At 37.0% G+C, this 23,868-nt stretch overlaps 1 protein-coding gene across 1 annotated transcript; it reads right to left on the reverse strand.

The window, feature by feature from the left end:
* Nucleotides 1–1,090: 1,090 nt before the first annotated feature.
* LOC104161579 (integrin beta-8-like) lies at nucleotides 1,091–23,868 on the reverse strand. Its single transcript, XM_009700067.1, has 10 exons — nucleotides 23,791–23,868; nucleotides 20,946–21,120; nucleotides 17,955–18,201; nucleotides 15,988–16,153; nucleotides 13,165–13,323; nucleotides 8,121–8,216; nucleotides 7,936–8,025; nucleotides 5,226–5,360; nucleotides 1,881–2,308; nucleotides 1,091–1,154 (listed from the first exon to the last, which is right to left on the reverse strand). Exons 2-10 carry the CDS (start codon nucleotides 21,112–21,114, stop codon nucleotides 1,091–1,093), a joined length of 1,554 nt encoding a protein of 517 aa, XP_009698369.1. The 5' UTR covers nucleotides 21,115–21,120; nucleotides 23,791–23,868.

A 23,868-nucleotide genomic window follows, 5' to 3' on the forward strand; every position in this document is an offset into this window, starting at 1 on the left:
TTCTTTTCTTTTCTTTTTTCTTTTTTTTTCTTCTCTTCTCTTCTTATTTTCTTTTCTTCTCTTTTTTATTTTTCTTTTCTTTTCACAAGCATGCACGAGAGCACTGCTTTTGTGCCTTTCTAAAGGAGAGGATTTGAGCTGGACAGGTGGGTATGCTGTACTTATGAACTGTAGGTTGCTTAATAAGAACTTAAAATGCACAGACTCAAGGATTCAAAGGCTATGAAGAACCTGTGGTGGCCTTTACAATTTTCCAGGCAAAGCAGTGGAAGCTTTAGGGCAAAATCCATATGTTTTCCATGTTGTAGCACATTTAGGCAGGTGTACAACTGACATGCTGATAATGTTTAGCCACATTTTTATAGCATGTGAGAGCACCTTTAGGAAACATAGAAACAGCGCATAAAACACAGGCAAGTCTAGCAAATCTCATGAGGTCTCCACAACTATGCCTTGGCAATACCTAAGTTTCACACAAACTGCGATGGTCCTTCTTGTGCTCCATGGATCCACAGATCTGATGCAGGGAGACAGTCCCAGCTAACAGACGGGATCCCCTAAATGGGAGTGAGGCCAAGGTATAGGCTACCTCATTTTTTGCTTGGGCTGGGCAAAATGTAGGGGGGAAGGGGATGATAGGATGTATCAGAGCAAGGCTCTGCACTGGAAAACATCCCATGAAAAGCCACACTGCTCAGCCATGGCCCTGAACCGCAGGTTCCCCTTGTGGTACCCTAGGACAGGATTCCATCACAGGTGACAGTCTCCAACACCTCTTAGAAAAAAATACCTCTGTCTCCTCTGCCGACCAGGTCACGACATCTCAGACTTCAGGAGATTATAAGTTTGAAAGGTCTGCTTATGGTTAAGAAATAGTAAATTTGCAAAGTGGACTGGGAAGAAGAATGAGAAGATGAATTGTAATACTTTGCATTGGAATTAAGTATTTAAAGGATTAAATAACATTATTTTTCTTCATTTTATGTAAAACTCAGAGTCACCAGCAGAGCAAAACCAAAATAACTTTACTGAAGTCCATAATATCACTCTCAATTTATCCAACTGTGGTTGAAAAAATTGGTCCCTCAATTCACTCATTGGTCAGTATACAGTGAAATGAAAGGATGCAGGAGAGCAGTCCAAATTTTAAAATATTTAATTACTTCTGAGAGGAAAAAAAATTCTGGTAGAGATACAGTAATGATATTGATTCAATCCCATTTTTCCTTAATTACACTAACTTAAAAGTACATATTTTTTATTTTGTTCATATGCAATTTTCATTTGCTTGCTTTCTTTAAAAAACATAAAGTAGGCCACAAAAAGAATAAGAATTTCTAACAACTCTCCCTGTTTATGGTTCACTTATATGCTTCTTTTTGGAGCAGGTGTTCCAAACAGCATTAGCATATATATCAGTATTTGAAATCAAGTGTCATCATATCTCTCACAAGACTGACTTAGGGAGTTAGAAAATCAGAATCTCATCTGGAAGTTATGATTCCTTCCTAATCTCTTAGTATCTCATATTCCCATTAGACTGAAACCTATCAATTTACTTTTCCAGAATAATGTTACTGTTTTATCTGAGATATCTGTATCATTACTTCTGAAGAAGTTCGAGATTTCAATCTTAAAATCGCTAAACTTAGAGAAACTCGATAAATCCAAAGCAGTGCTGAAGTTTAGAAGACAGTGGGTACCTCTGTGGTGAAGAAACTCCAAGAGCAGAAATTCCTACCAGGCTGCTCAGGACATTTCACACACTACTTCTGCACACACAATGCTTACATTTGACAGCCTTATATAATTTTTTTGAGCTGCATAATGTATATAAGCTTCAGAAAACAAAACAAAACAAAAACCGAAAAAGAAAATACAGACGTAAACTCTGCAGCTTACCAGAACATAAGTTTCCCTGGTGATACGGGCAGGAAAAATCATCCATTTCACAGTATTTGCCATAGACCTTGCCTAGCTTGTTTTTGTAGCAGAAACATTTTCCATCTATGCAATTTCCTTGACCACTGCAGATGGGTTGATCCCAGTGTCGTCTGCACCGCTCAGAAGGAAGGGTATCTCTATTAGAGCTACAATTATTGTCACTGCAATAGGACTGTTTGCCATCAGAAAAAGTTTCATCAGCCCATACTCTTTTGTGCCTTGCACTGTCTCCATACTGACAGGCACAGCTTTTCCGCACATTAACGATGGCGGTTTCATTGAAACCAATAGGCTTAAGTATTGCATATTTTCTTCCTCCAGTTGTATCACATCCTTTCATTGTAACTGATACATTGAAAAGTACCTAAGAAGAAATAAAGGCAGATTTTACATCACTATGATTTCCTATAAATTGCTTAGAATTTTTAGCACATAAATAAAGCAGACTCTTACATTATATATGAATGTGCACTAGCTAATAATAACAAAATACAGAGTGGCCATTTAGCAAATATGATATATTAGTAATGATAGACATCACAAATACATTTAAAATCCTAACAATAGAAGATTGACAGCAGTCTACTTTTCATGTTAAGAAAGCACAGTTGCAAAAGACAAGTTTAATACAAGTTAAATAGTAATAGAATTGCCATCATCATCCTCTTGTTACTATTTAATGTGTACATTCTGTTGTATTATAGAAATACCCAGATGAGAACTGGGACTAGATTGAGCAAGACAATACACAAACAGAAACAGAGATATTCTTCATAAAAAGAATCTATAATGAATGTTCTTGATGCAGAAATGATCTGTGCAAATAGAAACCACACAGTTTTGGATGGCCCTATTTACTCTTTCTAAAACACAGGAATGGCTCACGCCGTAGCAGCAGTGTATTTTTCCCAATTTCTACAATGGGGATGCAGCAAAAGAGTCTTGCTTCTCTTGCTGTGGTCCTGGGCAGACCAAGTGCTGCTTCAGAGTGGACTCAGTGCCTACATCCTGGCCATGTCATGGCCATCACCACCATGGCCCAGGTCCTCACCCCAGTAGTCCCCACTGTAGCAGCAGCCCCCGTGGCTTTCCAGAATCTGGCCACAGGACTGGCTGAGTTTTGTGGTTAGATGACTGCCACAGAGTTTGCATCAATCACTACCAAAACTCTTTGACAGCTCCAACGTGTGATACTTTCACTAGATAGCAATCTTGTACGTCATGATTGGTTTTTAGGTAGGCTTCTGACAGGGTACTCTCACTAACGCTATTTAGCCTGCTGACAGAAAAAAACTCTTCCCCACCTCCTCACAGAGAAAATACAACCAAGAGGAAAAGGCGAGAAAGGAGCCCAAGAGAGGCAAATACCTTTACTCTTTACCACCAAAGAACAAAGATTTCCAAATAAAAAAAAAACAGAAAACCTGAGAAACTGATTACATATGAGGTTGAAACTACCCACAAAGACTAAGGCCATTCATTTCTCATCACTGTCTCCCCCTCCTGCTGTGCCCCAACATGAGAACAGCCGAGCCCCTGGGGACAATGGTGGCTTTGTGGAGAGTAGGGCTGCGGCTGCCTACACGGACAACAGGAGAAGAATGCTGTGCAGAAGCATGAGCTTAATGTCGTATCGAGGGGGCACACAGGCTTTGTCTCGCCCTTTGCTTTTCTTCTTGTTTCTCAAATGTGCTACTACACACATAACCCCTCAGTTGCCTACACTCTCCGTGCATAAGACTTCTTCCCTTCAGTTATGGGGCAAAAGTGTGGCTATGCAGTAATTAATTCATACGGCAGGTGTGTTTCATGTGGGGCGGACAAGCTGCAGATATTTTTATTCAACACAGAGCCCTGCCAGAAAACAATATCTTCATGTACAACACAGTACTGAAGGAATGACAGGGAGATGGGAGGGAAAGGCAAATCATGTCTTGCATACGAGTCGTGAAATTTGATGGGTCTGAACACAGAAGGAGAAAGATTAAACATATTGTGACTAAATAATCACAGCACCGTGAACACTGACACTAACAGCCAAAGTTAGTTTTTCACCCTGAAGAGGACGTAGGATTCTTCCAGAATATAATACACTTTGTGTTTTGGTAAGAAAAGGAAGGAAGAAGGATTAGACAATGACAGGAATGTGAGAATTAAGGAAAAGCATTTTGCCTGTAAACAAATACTGAAAGGAGGATTTGTGGTTAAAATAAATTGATCTCTTGAGGATGGCTCATTTTCAACAGCAGTAGAAGTTTAGGACCACATGCAATCCTTTACAATCAACTGGCTTGGCTTTTTATTAAAAAGAAACAGATATAAATATTTTTCTTTTCATTAAACAGAACAAATTCCAGTCCTATTTCTTATGACATGCACAGGGAACAACACTGGACAAGAGACGTTAAGAAAAAAATCATAGCAAATCTCCCTTAAACTGTAGAAGCTAACCAGCAGCAAGTCATGCAGACAAAATTCACAAGAGCATAAACTACATCTAAATGAACACATTTAAAATTAACACATTTAATCTACTGATTTGTTTTGCTATTTCTACACACAGACATAAGAAAAATCACACCAGCTGAGACGTATGTACATGTCAAGAAGGAAAGAACTCCTTGACCCTGCTCTCCAGAAACACAGACCTCTTCCTGGCAAGCTAAATGAATTACTCTACTAGTCCAAGCAATTAAATAAATATAACAAGTCACAAAGAAGTAGTCTGGGAAGAAACCCATGTTCATATATTAGCCATACATCTTCCCCCCCATTTTCATGGTGCACGATGCTCCAGTTTTACACCCCATTTCATTCAGTACGTGGCACCGACCCAGATGGGGCTAAATAATTTTATTTATAAAATAAACTAGCATTAAGACTATTAGAGCAAGGAGAGGAAAAGATGGCATCTCGTACAGACCCAAGGAACACAAATTCCAGTGATTCTTTTCCACCAGATGATTATCTTTCAACCTCTTTACGTACAGATTTCATCACAATGAACATGGCCATTGTGCCCAGAGGAGGACAAAGGAGGAGAGTTTTAATGGATGCTAGCTTTCAGGAAAAGCTTTGAGCCTTAGCTCCATGAGATTAGTGAGAATTAAAATAAGATTCAGGAAAATAAAACCAGAGAATAATAGAAAGCCTGTGATCATTAATCACATAAATCCATTTTCAGTTTAAGTAAATCCCTGGAAGATTTCACACCATTGAAACCCAACCAAACAGAAAAATAAGTATTCCAGTTCCCCGAAGAACGAGAACTATCAACATACTTCTTCATTATATCCCACATTTTTACACCCTTCCATGCCAGTTTTTTTACTTCCATCAGGACAGATTGCAGTGATATTGAAATGAAGACCTTGGATCTGGTTATCCACTTGAATTTTCACTTCAGAGATTAGTTTCTGTAACCAGAAAACAAGTTTTAGTTGCATTGCATCTCAACATATAATGTGCATTAGTGACTAATACCAAGTACGGCTACTATGTCTGACTAAAAATGAAGAAAGCTTGTCTGTGTGAATGAAGGCATGAATTAAAGCATTGTTTCCCATATAAAGACCCGATTACATTCCAAATATACACAACCAGTGAACTGGTAATTCTGACAAAGAGGATTAAGTTTTCCAGATAAAAACGTTTTCAGCTATTCTAAAATGGTTTTGAGACTGTATTTTTTGCAATTTGAAACTCTATTCTAACAACTGTGCACAACAAAACCTGCTTACTGTTTGAAAAACTACACTGCCTTTTAGCCACACATCTAAAATAAAATAGTAAACACACATACGACTATTGTTATCCAGCAGAAAAGGTTCCTAATTGACTTGACACTTTATAAACTTCTGATATTTTGCATCTGTCTTGGAAAAGTTTTCTCTGAACAAACCTGAGGGTGATCTAAAGGCTATTGGGATTATTCTTACTCATTTATTTGGGTCAGCTAGGACTATGTAAGTCAAAAATTGGTTGATTCCCATTAGGGCTTTTTGCAATATAAAATAATGAAAAAAACCCAGCTACTTTGTAACTTGTATTCACTGCATGCTCTAAAATCCTACTTCCTTCCAAGAAGGAATATTGCTTCTAGAACTTTAAAAAATTTATTAAAGCTCTGTACAAATCTATGAGTTGAAAATTGCACAAAGAGATTATTAAAATTCCTGCATACTACTATTTTAAAAATTAGTTTAGTGGGATACTTTTACAGCTACAAATGGAAATTTAATTACGTGAATCTGAACACATGTTTATCTTAGTAACTTTTTGAAAATTAGTGACTCATCTTTGGCTTTTTAGCCAGGGATTTTCAGCCAGGGTTTTCCACAACTAAGCCTAAGGTTTCCCTGCCTAGAACAAGAGTGCAAGAGGCCTACTGTCATTGAATATCAACGCTAAATTTATTTTCTTATCAAAGTACTTTTGCTTTCAAGAAAGCAAAACATTCAAGCCTTGTTCACTGTTTGTATATACAAACTAAAACTATGATAAAAATTTCAAAGTATCAAATCCAATGAAGTTTAGGAAGGGAAGGAAGATACTGTCTAAAAAATGAAAATAAGGCAAGAGCAAACTGGGGGTGGCTGGAGCAGGAAAGTCCCACAGAATGTTCCATTGAACTAAATCATTGTAAATTTTTATTTCCTCTCCTTGAATGTTTGTCCTGCACTGTGCTCTAAAAACCAGGATACAATTTAGGATGGACAGTGTAAAAGTGGCATAAAAAAAGGACTATGATCTTCAAAATTTTTTGCCAGCGATTTCCTGCAAACCTCCATATTCAAAATGAGATTTCTCGGTTTTATAATAGAAAGTACAAATAGTGAGAGCTTCTCTGCAATTTGATTATGCCTAACCTCCTCTGCTTTTGAATGTCTTTGCCTTCTGCACAATGTTTCCAACATGACAGTGAAAAAATGCGCAGAAACCCACCCTATTGACTAGGAACAGACATGGGACTTGGCTCTTCATGATTTAGATAGTTAGCCTAGTACAATGGATAATTTCAGCCTCCCATGTCCAACTAATTAAAAACTGAGTTGATACCTTGCATATAGCTTTGTAATTGATTTTTCAACTTTTTGAACTTGCATGTTTGTGTAACTTGTACACCTTAACAGCATTCAACCATCTAACCCATCATGTTCATTTTCATGCTGCTCTATGGGCTCCCTGTGCTCTAGTACATCAAATGTATACTACCTGGCTTCATTTTCAAAGCTGTTTATGCTCCCTCTTACCAGGCTATCTTTCATTCACTATCAAGATGCCAATTTCCACTTTCAAGCTGCTGTTCCCTGTCAATCACTCATGGAAAATGACTTTATGCTCTTTCCCATACTATTACTTTCCCATACTATTACTTTCAGTTGAGAACTCCAAGCAAGGGTTCACAAAGTCATTTGCATTGTTCTCTCCCAAATCCCTATCAAAACTTCTTCATTGCCATGCCTCCAAACCCCAAGTCATTACACTGTTTTGTGCAGTAAATCCAGCTTTCCAGAATAACCACTGTTGTCAAAACGCCTCCTTGTAAATTCCCACCTGTTGTCCATTTTCTAAGAATTATGCTATAAAGCCTTCTAGATACTGCACTATCTTTTTGGTCTGAATTTATATGGTGCCTAGATAGTGGTGTCTGGTCTGTAACTAAAAATCTGAGGTGCCAAAATTTAAATAAAGCAGACATTTCTTTTGAAGTTAAATGGCAACAGGTGCAGAGAATCAAACAGCGTATTTAGAAGCATTCTTAGAAAGGAAAAAGTGCTAGCTCTTGGCTTTGAGAACCAGACAGGCTGGGAATTTGAGAGCTATCGTGGGATAGTGTCATCCACCAACCTGGACATTCAGAAAAGTAGGGAGCTTACCCTCATGGACTTCAGATGGAAACCAAGATCCCAGAAATTCCAACTTTAAGCTATGAAAGGTGAAAAATCCCTGTACAAATTATAGCATACAACATTGTCACTTTCTTCATACCTGATAGGCTTCTACCACCAAATCATTGAGATTTGCTGCTTGTGATTCTATCTGTCTTGCAACAGTGCCAGGCAGCAGAGGTAACAGATCCTATGAAAAATACAATCATTTATGCACAGTTTTAATTTTTAACATAAATATTGTGCTTTCAAAATTGAAAAAAAGAAATCAGGTTTCTAACCTACTTTATACCAATGGAACTGGCTTCCTTGAACTGCAAAAATAACATTGATGTTATTGTCAATCAATTTTTCAGAAAGCTGCCCAAGAGATGGATGCTCCTGCAAAATACAACAGAAAAAAAGAAGACAGCAGATTAGTAGGGAAAAGCCTTATATTTCACATATGACAGAATACAGGATTCCAAATCCACCCTAATCCTTATTTCTAAATGTACAGAGAAATTCTAGGCCTACATCCAAAAGAAGGTGGGACCAACCAAATAAACAGATCATGACAAAAAAAAAAAATCATCAGGGCATCAGCCAGACTGTGACAGGCTTATCTGTTGCCAGCTACGCAGAGGTGCTACATAGTGGGAGGACTAACTCATACATTACTATTTTGTTGAGCCTGATGCTTAAGAAATACGGATATGATGTTGTCCTGGGTCCATCTAGAAGAATAACAAGACTCCTGAGAATGACAGGTGGGTTCCTGTGCAAAAGTCAGGGAGAATGTACAACATGAGGGCACTGAGATGAGATGTGCTTTTCAGAACAACAAGGCAAGTAATTAAAAGTTTGTTTCTCAGAAATGTATTTTGGCACCAGGGATCAGACACATCAGCTAAATGCAGCCACTGGCTCAGGTTCTAGCAATGTCAGCATTCTGTACATATCTTACTTACAGCTGACAGCTTGCTCTTCTCTGTACGTCCAAGACCTGCCTTCAGAGTGATGCCTCCAGTCCTCACCACAATGACCTGCTACATTCTCTTAACCAGGCTTGTGCTTGAAGAAGGTAGCATGAGTTTCACATCTTTCCCCAGTAATGACATTGCTATATTTGGTGAAGTGTCTATGATGGCATGTCATGTGCCAGTGACCTGCCCTTCGACACTTCTCATTGAGAGATCTGGCATGGATTCAAGACTAAGAGGTGCGTTGCCATCCCTTCGCCCAAGATCTGGGGAAGCACAAGGGTGTCTGTGTGGTCTCAGTGGGCTTTGTACACCTGGGCTATGCGAGATCCCTCCAGCTCCAGTACTCCAAAACAACTGTATCTGAAAGTCACCACTTATTTATCATACATCGGTAAACACTTCTCAAGAAGTAAATTCAACACTTAAAATTCATGACTAAACATAGAGAAATGGCGGGGGCCTTGGCCTGTGTTTCCCCTTACAGGGATTTCATCTGGACATTGCCACTTATGTCAGGGCCTTCAACCGCTTTCCTCCATACACTTCTGCTGTCTTTCTATTCCTGATATTTTCCACCATCTGCCCCATATTGTCTCTCCCTGGCACAAACACACTCTGTTTCCCCGCACAATTCATTTCTCCTCCAGTCCCACTTGTTACTCAAGGCACCCTGCAAGTCAACTACTCTCCTAACAGTGATCTGAATGCCAAGACTGCTGAGACAAAGTCATGCAAGGGGGTAAATTCCATTTTCCATCATACTGCACCATGATAAAAAGCCTCGTACAGAAAGAACAAAGGAGTTTCCTGCTGCAGTTTGATCTTAGCCAGGGTCTCTACCTCTCTCAACTTTTCTGCCCTTTGGTAAGAGGGCATTCCTTAAGATAAGTGATGAAAGGTAGGTAACACAGCAAAAAATGGGTCTTCTTACAGCTCCAGCCGGGGAGTGTGCCGTACATGAGGGTCCCGTGAGCATGCATTCCCGCTGCACAGCAGTTGTAGGTGAACTGTAGCAGCAGTGGCTTTGTTGCCATTTTCAGTAGCCTACAACACAGTACTAAGGCACACACACTACAACACACACTATGTTCTACAAATACCTCCTGCACTGTAAATGTGTGAATGACGGGGCAGCATTAAGGGATCATGAGATGGTGGTCAAATAGATCACTCTTGCCGCTTAACACGTGACACTAGACATGTCTGAATTCCAGCAGAGTGGCCCCTCAGTATTTCTGCAACTAACAGCAGAACTCCGGGATCAGTGGTATCAGAAACAAGTTTCCACACCCTCATGACAAAAACTTACTCAGATGGAGCTTACTAAAGTCAAGAGATGACAGGCATAGATGTGCAAGGGTTGCAGGGACTGGATCCCCAAACTACCTAGTCTGCTTACAAATTAAGCTGAACTTTCATCTGCTCGTCAGCTCTAACTCTCCGGAGCGTCTAGCTTGGTTAGTAGTACGTTAAAACCTCACTTCAGATTAAAAAGAATTTTTTTCTTTTTATTAGAAGACAGTTTAAAAAAAAAAGCATCAACAGACCCACAGTATCTTTTTCATTTTAAGTATGTAAACAGATGACATAAAGAACGGTTGGTCACTCACGAAGTCTCACTTTGCTTGCTGTGAAAACCTTGCTGTACTTCATGTATTTTTATCTTATCTCTTCCCACTACTGCTCAGGTGATGTACTTTCATTTTAGATCATCTTTCTTGTCCCAATTACATCATTCATTTTATTATTTTAACCTACTGTGTTAAGCTGAGAAGATAACTAATACAGTTAAGTATTTCAGAATGGGAGTTAACCAAGCACAGATCTAATTAAAACAGACTAGATTTCTTTCCTGTCTTACACTTTTTTGCTGATCTCTGTGTGACTGCTTAGCAAAAGTTATAAAGAAACAGGCAGAAAAGTGACTAACTTGAAACACTTCTGATGTAAAGGCTAAGCTTACGCAAATAAATAAAGCAAAGTCTTCTTAGCTAGCACAAGGAAGAAATATAAATATGCCAAAATGCCATCTTCTCAAGACTACCAGTAGCTAAGAATCAAAGTAGGAAAACAATGTGATTACAGATGGCTCTTTAACTTAGCATAACAAAACTGCTTTGATAAGGAAAAAAAAGCAAAAATATGTTTCATATGGCACATTTTTTAAAAAGTTGTCAGCCTTTCACGACATTCCATTTAAACACCAAATAGTCTCCCCCCCGCCCCCCCGATTTTACTTGTGCATTTGAAGCTTCTTTATGGATCTCTGTGACTAAAATAATCACATGTACCACTGAGAAGAAAACAAAAAGCAGGAAACCACTACACCTACCCTCACAGACACTATTGTGTTATCATGTCAAATTTACCCCAGAAAATATGTAATACTGAGAAAGACTTCCATTCTACCCCCTTTCTATTACTAAATGCATGCCCACTGTTATATATGGGCATGCAAGAATTAGCCCCTGGTTGAAAAAAAATATGGGCTAGCAGCCACAAAACACACGGACCAAAATGTGCCACCACAGATCTAAGCATCTTTCAAGGTCATTTCATTTGAGTGGTTAAAAGACTACCTCATTTCATAAAATGCATCAATAGCAATCATGTAGATTTCTTATGCCATATGGGACAGCAAAATCATGATTTTTCAGAATCCAGAATCCAAAATATGAGTTAAAACACTTTCTTCAGTCAGCCATCAATCTATCATAGTTGCTTAGAAAGACATTCATTAATTTTGTCTTTATTTTATATTGGTGAGGTTTTCCAGCTGCAACAGAAGTTAATTTCTCAAGTTGGACAGAAAATAAATATAGTTGTTTTTTTTCTGAAACAGAATAACTTTATTACCAAATGAATCCTGAACATCAGAAAAAGATTTGTACCTTCAGCAATTGTTAAATAAGCAGAGCAAAATTCCTCTCATTTGTAGCACTGCAACTACGGAAAAAACAAAGAAAGAAAAATAGACATAGGGACACCATAACTTGTAATATGCTCTGCTTTGGAAAAGGAAAGTTTTGGAATTTTTTGCTTTAAGGAGAAAAAAGGAAGGGGTTGTTTTTTATCCTGGGGACACTGTAGAATTACTGAAACTGAACAGAATGGCTAGAGGGAAATAAATAATCCTGACATCTGTGAGGGAATATCCAAGAGGTGACAGAGGGAGTATATAAATGCAAGAACTTCAGATAATCGGAAATCCAAACAACCTTCCTGTTAGCACATGCTCAGCTCCCTCCTCCGCTCAGCAAGGTCCCGAACACCCACCGATTCCGAGAAACCTCCTGTATTTCATGATCACACACCATACGGCGGCTGCTTCCTGCTGTCCCTCCATCCTTGTAAACAGCAGTTGCTGGGATTAAATTCAGGTCTAGCCTAAATTACATGTAGCCCTCACCAACTTCACTAGCACATTGCTGGCTTGGGCTGAACATAGGCTGTATACTGTAACTAAGTGCAGCTAGCACTGAGAATAAAACTGTAATGTGCTCTAATGATATCACAGTTCATATTTCTGCTCTCTGGTGATTACATGGAAATTAAGTAGTGATTTATAGTTCTTAAATAAATGATTCATATTTATTTAAGGAAATAGCCAAAGCAATTAAAAACTACAAAATCGTGGAAGAAAATTTCCTTTCTTCAATCACTCATGACTACTTTACACATTCTTGAAGAAATTATTTTGAAAGCTAAAAAAATATCTGCTGAAGGCATGTTATTTTGCTACAGTGGATTTGATGCAACTTTTTTGCACAGGTATGTATTACCACACATTGCCTTTATACTGTGAGATTCAAATTTATTTAATGCCACATCACCACAGCAAAGCTTTGTGGGACAAGAATATTTTCTAATCCATCATAGTTGAATTAACTCATTACCATTGTGCATCTTCTATTTTACTCTTACCAAGCCTTTTCAATCAATGCAACTATGCATCTTCTGACCATAAACCATGACCACTACCTTTGTCTTATTAGCAGGGCTGCACAATTCTTACATATTACCAGCTTCTTCTTGTGACAAATATCACACTAGACATTTTCTATTTATATTTTATACAAAATGTGTGTGATTTTTATGCAATGGTAATAAAAAACCACACCAAAACCAGTAACAGATCCTCCTCTGCTGTATACTGTTGTTTCAGATTCCAAAATACGTTATCCCAGACAAAAAGAATGTCAATAGTTCCAGGTGATTGATTCTTTATTTCACAACTTGCCTACCTGGAAAAATACTATTCTAATAATTGAAATAAAAGCAATGCATTGACAGCAATCTAAAAACCTCCTTTACGCAGTTTTACACTGGTTCTCTGAAGGCAGAACCTATGACATATACCTTACCATACTCGTAGCTTTGATGTACACATTATCTTTCAAATGACAGTTTCCATCATGGGGAATTACGATTCCTGCTAATTTACTATCAAGGGCCAGATGGGAAGTTTGATCTGTCATCACCAGAAGCAGTCGCTTTGCTTCTTTACGCCATCCAATATGGCTCTAAAAGGAAAAGAAAATTAAGCATAAGAAAGCAGTAACTACCTATTCTCTAAAATAATAAATAACGTAATGAAAAATGAATGTGAAAGTCTACTTTCAGACATTACACTGCTTAACAGCACTGAGTTTAAACCAGGCTATTTAAAGCATTTTGTGTGGAAATACATAACATCCTACATCTGAAAACTACCACTGCGAGTAAGAGATCCACTTAATACTTTCATTGTTTTTTAAAGATCTTTCAAAGCATATACAAGTCATGCATTATATAATGGGCTCGGGTAACAGCTGCCACATTGCGTGTGAAACTATTACATACAAATGCAAATGCATAGCATTTGTAAAATTCTCAAAAGGCTTTACAACCAATAAATATACATTAATTCATATTGGTACTTGGTGCCCTCTTCTATTTTTACTTTATATTTACTTTATATTCTCATCATACCATAGTTTCCTTTTCCTACACAGCTTTCCAGAAAGGACTGTGGCATATGACCAACAAATCAATAAACTAAAGTTTGAGTGTCTTCATGCACCTGCAAATTGAGAAATTCCTTATTATGCAGCAAAATACTACATCTATCCACCATCTTAAGGGATTAATAGCAAAGTGACATCTGCAAGGGTGAATTTAATGTATTTTAGGAATTCAGTGATGTGAAGGAGGTAGCAGGGCAAGCTTATATCTAAACCAGGTTAGGTGCCAATTTGTATTTCGATAACATTTATTTCCCTGCAAGCAATAAAGAGCTGCTTTAAATAAATTTAGAGGAACACATGAACCACCTCTTACTCTTTTTTGTTATTCCCTCTCTCAATTATTCTATCTTCTTCTTCACTAATTCCATTTTTCCTCCTTTTTCCTCCTTCCTTGCTCCTACTTCCTATGATGCTGTCTCATGTCTATCATTTCCTGTAACACTGCCAGGTATCTCATTTCATGTGAAACGTGTATCTGCAATACAGTCCATGTACTCAGCCAGGCTTCTTGACTTATCCTCTACCTTCCTTTCTTTGCTTTGCAGGGAGGGATTTAGCTCCCTTCTAAGGCTCATTCCCTGCTAGCTCTGAATGGGGATGAAGTATCTTGTAACAGTAGGGGTAAGAAGTACAGTGGGGTGTGGTGTCTTCTCCAGCATCAACCTCCCTCAGACAATCCTAAACAGCATTCCCTGAAACAGGTATTTTAAGTTTTATTTATAAACAGGCTATGTCTGAAATAATCCCAAATTCTCCTCTAGCACCGTAGAAACTTCTTGCTCCTAAGATTCCATCATTTCACTTTGTCGCCTACCTACACACATCACAGCAACCAAAATTTTCAAGTAGCTTCATGTCCTAATCTGCTGCCTCTTGCAGCAGGGATGTATTGGTTAAAGCAAGATGGAGCAAGTTATAAAGTTCTATTGTAGGCAAAATGAGTGCACATTAATATAAATTATAGTTCATGATGGTCATTATGAATTGCACATTGTTCTCATCCATTTTGGTTCACAATTCAGTTAGCGGGAAAGCCTCCTCATTCTCATGAATGTTTCCATTCTATTGTTTTTGGAAGCATATATTATTCTAGAGTTCACATGTCACAAGTGTGGAATGTGTCCAATGAGAAACATTGAATTTTAAGGAATTTTTCCAAAGCTCCAGAGTAATTTTTTACAACGGCTCTGATCACAGTGTCTATGAAGAGTGGCTTTTATTTACCTGTTTTACAAGTCATCAAAATTTGAAAATAAAATTGGACTAAACTATTAATTTTTAGCATAGTTTGGATTACTTTCTGTCCTTGACTCATTCTACTGCTTGAAAAAAAAAGAATGGTTAGATGGACAAGATAAAAGAATTGTCCTGACGTCATCCCAAGAAGTGAGAAACACACCAAGCCTGTGATTTGGACAGGAGCTGAACTACTTTAAAAGGACCAGAAAGAGTATCTTACAGAGCATTAGCAACCCATAAATCAGCCAACTTTCAAAATTTCTGTTGCACTACTACTAATAGAAGAAAAACAATATGCAAAATAGGCCTTTAGAGCAAACAAATTCTTGTTATTTAATATGCTTACAGCTTGGGAACTACTGAAGCAGATCTTTTCCATCCTTTTTTGCATGGGAGAGACAGTGATGAAATTTGATCAATATACAAAAGTTAATTTTTAGTTGATTTGTATTTTTTTAAAATTTTAATTCTTTAAAAGCTGAGATAACATTGAAATGCATTTGTTTTCTTTATCTACACAAGCAGATATGTAGCTGATCCTTCTGCTTTCAAATAAATTCTTAAATAGAAGAAATGTCAAATGATACATCTTCACTTAGGAACACAAGGAGGGCTTTAATGATTTTTGAAACTAATTTTGTAATTGACTGAAATTAATGCATGTATCTGTTCAAGCAAGAAGCAGCTGCTTTCATTGTCCATCCTACGTTGGTTAGGCTGGTTGAAGCCTAAATTTGAAGAACATCATTAACCAATACTGAAAAATATTTCTTTATGCTCTCCTTTTTCAGTTTCAATGGGAGACAGAAATGTATAGCTAAGGGGGAAATAATGGAAAAGGAGGAAGAAATCTTACTATTATCAGGCCTAGAACTGACATTTTGAAATCAGGAACATTGAGCACTATACTACCATTTAGTCTTTTGTTTATAAGCTCCTTACCTGGCACACAGCTGCTTGCAGCATCGCATCAAAACCGCCTTCAGGTGTATCGATATTCCCAGAAATTTTTTGTTTATTCACTGCATTTCTGAATTCTGCTATATTGTCAGTCAGCGATAGCACGTGAATATAACCGTGAGGAGGCATACAATCTAAATTATAATCACTGTACAAAAACAAAACAAAATAAAAGTCTAACACCTTCCATATTTTCCGTTTGAAGGAGATGTAAATATTGCACCCCTATTAACCCATAAAATCATGTTACTAATGGAGATGTATATATGCACAGTAAAGAAATACTTAAAGAAAGAAGAATAACTCCACATGAGATTAAATTCAGTGGGAATTAGTTCTAATTTACTATGAAAAAAATTTTGGGGGTATTTCATGGAACTATGTATCATATGACTTAGTTAATATAGTAATATCACATATATAGTGTTTCTGTACAGAACAAAAAGAAACAACGTGAGCGATGGTATGATCTCGGATATGATGCCTTTTGGAACGCTTATGGACTAGTACAGCTTTGCTTTTCATTATCCTGAGAAAGGGCTATCACACCGCAACATTAAGATCCTTTAATAGCTTGATACACAGGCTACTGGATCAAAACTAAAATAAAATTTAAGTTCCTACATCCACTAGTAGTAAGTAAATGTATATAAAATTATTAGTGACAGTTACCTCATTAAAGGGATGGGAAACTCCACTTTCAATAACATCTTAGTTGTAAATGTTCAAAAATTTCAATACTTTTGGAAATTTTTATAAGGGAGAAAGTATGAAGTTTGACATAAGTAAGCTAATGCCACAGCACTTACACAGGTCATTGCCCTGCAACTATTTACAGCAGTGGAATTTACGGCACAAGCTGAAGTGTTCATCTGATTCAGAGATGCTGAGCAGTCTTCAACTCACTTAACTTCTACTGCATACAGTGCAGGCATCCAGACTATAACTTGCCCGCCCCCAACTCAGTTTACAGTCAATGAAGAGAAACAGGCACTGTAAGCATTAATACCTCTGTAGATGTCTACATTTAGGTAAAATGAATTGTGTCCTAGAAGTGCTAATTAATGTCCACTCACTATACAGACTGCCTAGATGACTGCTTTATATAGAGACCCTTACATCTATCTAATGAATTCCACTACTAGTGCCCAATTAAATAACCACTGAAATAAAAAAAGATACTTAGGGATTTCACAGAACTTTGGATCATGTACTCCCAGGAAAGACAATAACTAGTAAGAAGGTATGAACAGTTAATATCGACTTTTCCAAGTATTACGGCTTATATAGATTTGAAGTTGTTGTGAATAATCTTGTTGTCCAGTAGGTTTTGGAAGTGATCCCTCACTTTATGTAAGTGTTGAACACAAGGTATAAAAGACATGGCATGAAAAAAAGAAATGCAAGCCAGAACACCTTTCTTATTTAAAATGGGAGTTCATTCATATTACAACTGTGGAATTAGATCAGAGGATCGCTTTTGTTCATTAAATGAGCTGAAAGAAACTTCATCACATCGACAAAAGTAGTTTTAAGAAAAAAGTTAATGAATACATGACCATACACCAGAAGAGAAGTCCTAGGTCAGAAAGTACAAAAATTTGTGATGAATCTAGGCAACATATATCCAAAATAACTAAGAACACAATAGTTGACTATAAAATTAAATGCAAAACATATTCAAATATATAAAGCAGCATGTTGTTTCGCTACAGAATATACAGCACAGTTTTTACAGAAACAGTTTTTTTCAAAATCACTCACTAGATATTTCCGAAGTAATCATTGTACAGTAATTCTCAGCCTTTTCCTAGGAACTTTGCTGGAGAACCAAGGTATAAAGAAGCAAAGACAGATTTTGAAAAGGTTTAAAACCAAATATGCATAATGCATATTTGTGTGATTAAATAATTTTTCAGTGGTACAGTAAATATACAAAGACTACATACCTGCATTGGTTATGGATTCTACCTGGATGAATGCTAATATAGGGTGACACAGTTTTATCCACATAGGATCCAAATCCAAGTCGAAAATCAAGAGAAATATTCGCCATTTTTTTAGATAAAGCAAATCCAACGGAATTTAATTTTTCTATATTGTTGTGCATAGAGGCTGAGACATCAACTAAATAATAAAGATCCACAGGGTATTTCTCTAGAGGATGAACTTTTAACATAAAGTTTGCTTCACTTCCTGATTCAAAGGAAACAAATAAGTTTGTTTAATATTTTTGAATGGACATTCAAAAATACATTTATTTTTGCAGCAACCTCAGCACAAAGTTTGTGTCAGGAAACAAAAAATCAACTAAACAAGAAAACCTCCCAAGAGTAAATGAAACATCATTCAAAAATAAGCCATAAAGGGACTCCTTGTAGAACACCTTGCTTTTTTTTTTCTTGCAGGAGCACTGTGCAAGTTATTGTAAAAATCTGACTTCTCCCCATTTTCATTGAAATTCCTGGTTATGCAATCCCTTTGGCATTATACCAAAAAGCAGTTATGACTCACAAAGGACACAGATCTGCATACAAAACTGTGGTCAGTCACTTTGAGGTTGACAGTTCTAAGTGTATTCTGCAAATAGTTTGTCATATGAGTCTAAAACTACATGTGCACCAAAAAGACAGCACAGCCTGAAAAACTCACGTAAACTATGCTTCAAGTTTTTAACAATCTACTTCCAAAGATTCGATGAGAAAACTCAGTAGGATCAAAATATTTTTTAAAAAAAGAGGTTTTAATATCAAAAAAATCCATCTTTTGGTGTATACAAAACAGAACTCTTCTTTTATTTCAGGATGACAAATGTCTGTCTCTCGTGCAGAACCACGTCACATTCTTGTATGTAATAAAAATGTTACTGCTTTGGAAGCCACTAAAAATAGTCCCCACATTTTTGCTTGCCTAGTGTTTGCAACGTCGGCAAAAAGAGCGAAGTGACTGGAGTATGGGCAGCGTAGGTACAATAATGCATGACTTCAATTGTTCATTATTTTATGCCACCCAAAGAGTGAGTTCACAGAAGAAATGAGGGAGTAGGATCTTTGCGTGATGACTGCAGAATCTAATTCAGTATTATGCAATGAAGATACAGTGAAGGACAGGAGGAAGGCAGTTATTATAGAAGAATTATGCAGGTTTTCACTAAAAGCTATCTAAACACATTCAGAAACACATTCACTAAAAAAAACCCACCTGAAATGTGACTTATCTATTTATGACATTTACTAGTGCATATGACATTGCTAGATAGCATAATTAAAGTACACGTAAGAAAGATCTGATCAAGAAAAGTTAAACATGCAAAGTTCTTTCTTCTAACGGTCTTTGAACGTAATTCACCTGAAATGTCAGGATTTGTCTGTATCAGGTCTTGAATGAAGAAAACAGAATTTCGGTGTGCTGTAAATTATGTGTTTCCTCTTTGCCAATGTAAATTGAATTACTTTTTGTAAATGACACTTGCAGATCTCCAGTTTGCATGTAGTGAGATGCTGAGTGCAGCTTTTATTTTTCCCATGTAAATCCTGACAGTTGGGTATATGTAAACAGTGGCAAAAAAACCCAGTATCAAAACAGAAACATCTTTGTCTGCATGATTATAGTGTATCAAATTTCTGTTTTGAGGCACAACTATAGCTGTATATCTGTGTATTTCCCTGGGGTATAAAATACGGGCAAGATGTCTCTATCTCAAACGTTGTTCTTCCGGAGCCCTTGGAATTTCAGTCTTCTGCCTCCCTGATGCAAGAACTTCTGCAAAGCATATGGAAACCCAAACTTAATTTCACTATTTATTGGCAAAAAGGTTGATTAAACCAAATTTTAGAAAGCTAAGTTTTTTCCATGAATCCAGTATGCCTTTCAAAATAAACGTGATTACAGACACATCTAGAGCTAGCTCAGTTCCTGAGACCATTTCTAAGTACAAAGCAGAGTACCAGTCATTTCTTTGGAAGGAGAGTGGGGAAAGGAGGAGAAGAGCTGATGTTACCTTCTCACTGTTATTATTATAAAGATGGAAAACCAGAGTTCCTTTGTGCTTTACACTCATGCATATTCTTCCTCTCTGCCTTGTAATTGACAGAAAATTATCTTTTATACAGTGAAGATCAGCCAGATACTTTTCCTGTTCACTTAGTGTTTTTCTACTAAAGATTTATCCCTCTTAAATGACATATTTCTTTCTCCAACTATCATTTGCAAAAGAAAGAAATAAATTAAATTTTATGATATGCAACATACCCTGCATCCCTTTATGTCACCTTCCACTTCTGCCACTGGCTACAGCTATTTTAGAGACAGAGAACATACATTGATTTAACTGAAGTTCAGCTAAGGGCAAATAGAGATATACTAGAAAATCTCAGCTCCATAAAAGGACTTGTAGACTCTATTAGGGCCAGGCATCTCACATTTTATAAATGAAATGTCAGGCAGTGAACACCTAAGTCTCCTTTAGGCATCCAGTCCTTTCTTATATATTGGCTTTGGTGTTTTCGTAGTTGTCTAGTTAACGCACTTAAAAGTAACCAAATAACCAAGAAGCCTATCAAATGATAAATTTAGGAATTCTAACTCAATTTACTTTCAGCAAGGAATAGAATTTTTATGCATGTAAGGGAAAACTATTTGTGTAGGTGGCTAAAGAAAAAGAATCAAGAAACCACAACAGAAAACAGAAAAGACTACCTAAACCCCCTTTTCCACTTATTACTTGCATTATTCTGACCTTCAGCTGTGTTTGGCAGAAACACTTCTTGCTGAAGACCGTACTTGAATATGGGAGCAACATCATCATCGTCCTACAATATGTTATAGCATCATTCTTCAAAATAAGTATTCCAGCAGCTTTTTCACAAAATATCTGAACTTAATAGTACTGTATTTAGTTTAAATTTACTGTAATATCAATGTGTTAGAGACAACCCAACCTGGACGCAGTTGGACTGAAACTTTTCCTGGTGTCACTTGTGTATTTGTTTCATGGTCACTGGGTATTGTGACATGAACTGTGGGATTTTCTACAAAATCTGATTGGCAGCCTCTTTTCATTAAGTTGAAAACAGTGTCACAGCGTCCCTTCTGTGTTGCGCCGGCCATGAAATCCTGTTTTATAAGAGACAAAAAGTACAAAACAATCTGAGCTGAAAAAAACAACTGTAATATCTTCAAAGGAAAGAGAAAAACAAAATAATAGTCTTTGAAACAATAAAATATGCTACTATAATTGCATAAATTGTAGAATGAGTTCATTGAAGCCATATGTTTTTAATAAGGACAATGACAAAATATTTAAATTAGAAGTTAAACGTAATTGCCACAATGACTTTTTTCTACAAAGGACAAAACTTTTGTATGAGAAAGAGGATCTTGCACAATCAGAACAAGCTGACTTCGGAGAAAAAGGAAACTACGTACTGTCACTGTGTCACTATAAAAAGTTCTGTGCTGTACTACGAGTTACTTATATCAAGAAAGTGTCATTCACAGGATATCAAAACAGGCTAGTTTTCAGAGGAATCCACTGGTAATGTTACTTGGGCTAATATTTAGAAGTAGCAGCAGAAGTCAGCTTTAGATGTAGCTAACTTGAATTTGTCTATCACTGATGTGTAAGTTTTACCCCATACTTTACACCAAATCCAAAGACCACCTGGACTATATCATTTCAATCCCCAGAAAGAGGATGCTATGTACTACAGGACTGGACAGTTTAAGATGGCACCAACATAAAATAGCCCCTGTAGCAACAGAAAAGTGAATAGTAGTAGGATGATCTCAGAAGCAGCGTATCCTTTGTTGCAGTGAAAGGGCAAAGTTGCCAAAATTGTGCCAACATGACCCAATGCAAAATTCCTTCCTGACCACAAATCTGATGATGAACATGATTCTGATCATGCAACGAAAAAAAAGACAAGATCCTTTGTACTCTTTCAAAGCGTTGGTCCATCCCAGTCACAGCTGGAGACCAAACAATGGACAATCTCTGATATTTCAGAGGCAAATGGGGAAAATAAACAATCAAAAAGTGCATACAGCCAACTGTGTTTTAGAGAATAGTCATCCAGACTCTGAAAAGACCAGAGAAAGCCCCTGAAGAATGAGACTCGACAGTCATGTATCTTGTTTTCCAAGTTCCAACTCATTTTTGTAGTCTACCTCTGATATTTTTTTGCCACAACTTTCTTTAATGTAGACAACAGAGATTAATTCTTAGGTTACTGCTATTTATATACCCTTCTTGATGTATATACATTTCAAAAATATTTTTAAATGTATAAAGAACTTAGTTACTCTCTTTTGTTTGTTACCACTAACAACTGACAGACATGTAGCATTTTCTGAAGTTCACTGTGTGTGGATACAAAGTCAAAGCATCTCAAGTGTTCCTCAGGGCTGATTTTCTCATTAAAAACATTGTTTAGATGAAGCAGGCATGCTAAGCTGAAAACTGCTCCTGTAACATTACTCTGGAAAATTTCTATCTGCATTAATATGGGTTTTGACATTCCACAACTATGGACAGTGCATAGGTGAACTGGCTATCAAAGCATGATCTCAAAGAGCTTGACAAACTCCTGGCTTCCATGAACAGGTCTCAGGATTGACATGAGAAGTGAAGCAAGAGAAGCAGAGCAGAGGTGAAAACTGATCAAATCTAAGCACCTAGTTTGAAGGAGACCTACTGCAGCTCCATAACACTGGAAAGCTAGCAAGTGCTATTCAGTGATAAATACAGAGGTAGCAGGATAAAACTGTGCCCTTTGTAAGACAAGACATCAGGCCACAATAATGGACCACTGCACATTGTAATCTACTATGCCATCTACACACGCCCTAAGGTTCCTCTTGGAAAACAAGCCCTCCATGCCTCTATTCATCCTGGGATTACTTATACTTGTCACAGACTAAGTTAATCATTCCAAGACACAATATCTCAGATGAAGTTACACCAGTGCCTTACACTCCTTATCTCCTCCAGGCACACCCTAGGAACTTACCTACCTTCTCGGCTAACCTGAAAACTACTACAGATAATTTGCATGTGACCTTCAAGAGCATATGAGCTTGTAATTGTCAGTGATATTCTTCAAAACCTTGCTCCTTTGAAATGCTTAAAATAGTCCAGCCTTATTCGAAATCATGTAATTAACTGTTCTTTTCTGTCAAACAAAACCAGAAATTCCCATATGCTTACAGTTTCCAAAGCAATAACATTTTCAGAATAATTCTTGCTACCTAAGATCTGTCTTATGTGATAAGTCTCAGAACTTATAGTTTCAAGTGTCAAAATATGAAAAGTATCATTTTTTCCACTGGTGACAGGGTCATAATATATGGTGAAGTTAAAGTTAACTCCACTGTTAGTAAAATCTTTTGCTAAATGCAATAGGCATACATGTATAGACTTGCTCTGACATATAATGAGGACTTAATATAAATTACTGATAAGTAATTTTGCTTTTGAAGCCAAAAACTGTTGAACTCTCAAAGCTACTATAAGTCTGCCAAAGCTGTCTACAAAGCAGATGGAATGCATTAAGAAGTTCTCACTTAATTTAAAATTACTGCAATTTTCCAAATAAAAGATTGTATTTTCTCCTTTGGAAACAAAATATATTTCACATGATTTCTCAAGTTCTGTCTCCAGGGGTCATTTAAAGATTTTCTTCCTATTTCTCACTGTAATTTTCACAGTTTAAAAGTCTTTTATCTTTATAAAGATCAGAAGCAACTAAAATAGAAAGTCAAATGTAAATAAGCAAAATGCCATACCTCTTGAGCACACCATCCACACTCTGGACCCAAAGCAAGACACTTTGTGCACGTTACTGCATTTGAAGTGGCACATCT

The sequence above is a fragment of the Cariama cristata genome, unplaced genomic scaffold (assembly GCF_000690535.1).
Source record: "Cariama cristata isolate BGI_N322 unplaced genomic scaffold, ASM69053v1 scaffold21655, whole genome shotgun sequence".
In the NCBI taxonomy this organism is placed as follows: Eukaryota; Metazoa; Chordata; class Aves; order Cariamiformes; family Cariamidae; genus Cariama; species Cariama cristata.

What these genes read in the sequence shown, in the direction of transcription:
- LOC104161579 (XM_009700067.1), bottom strand. Translation starts at nt 21,114, where the DNA reads ATGGCCGGCGCAACACAGAAGGGACGCTGTGACACTGTTTTCAACTTA. An exon ending in TTCAGTCCAACTGCGTCCAG is followed by an intron (nt 18,202 to 20,945) that starts GTTGGGTTGTCT and finishes CCTTTGAATCAG; the next exon opens with GAAGTGAAGCAAACTTTATG. An exon ending in AGAATCCATAACCAATGCAG is followed by an intron (nt 16,154 to 17,954) that starts GTATGTAGTCTT and finishes GTTTTTGTACAG; the next exon opens with TGATTATAATTTAGATTGTA.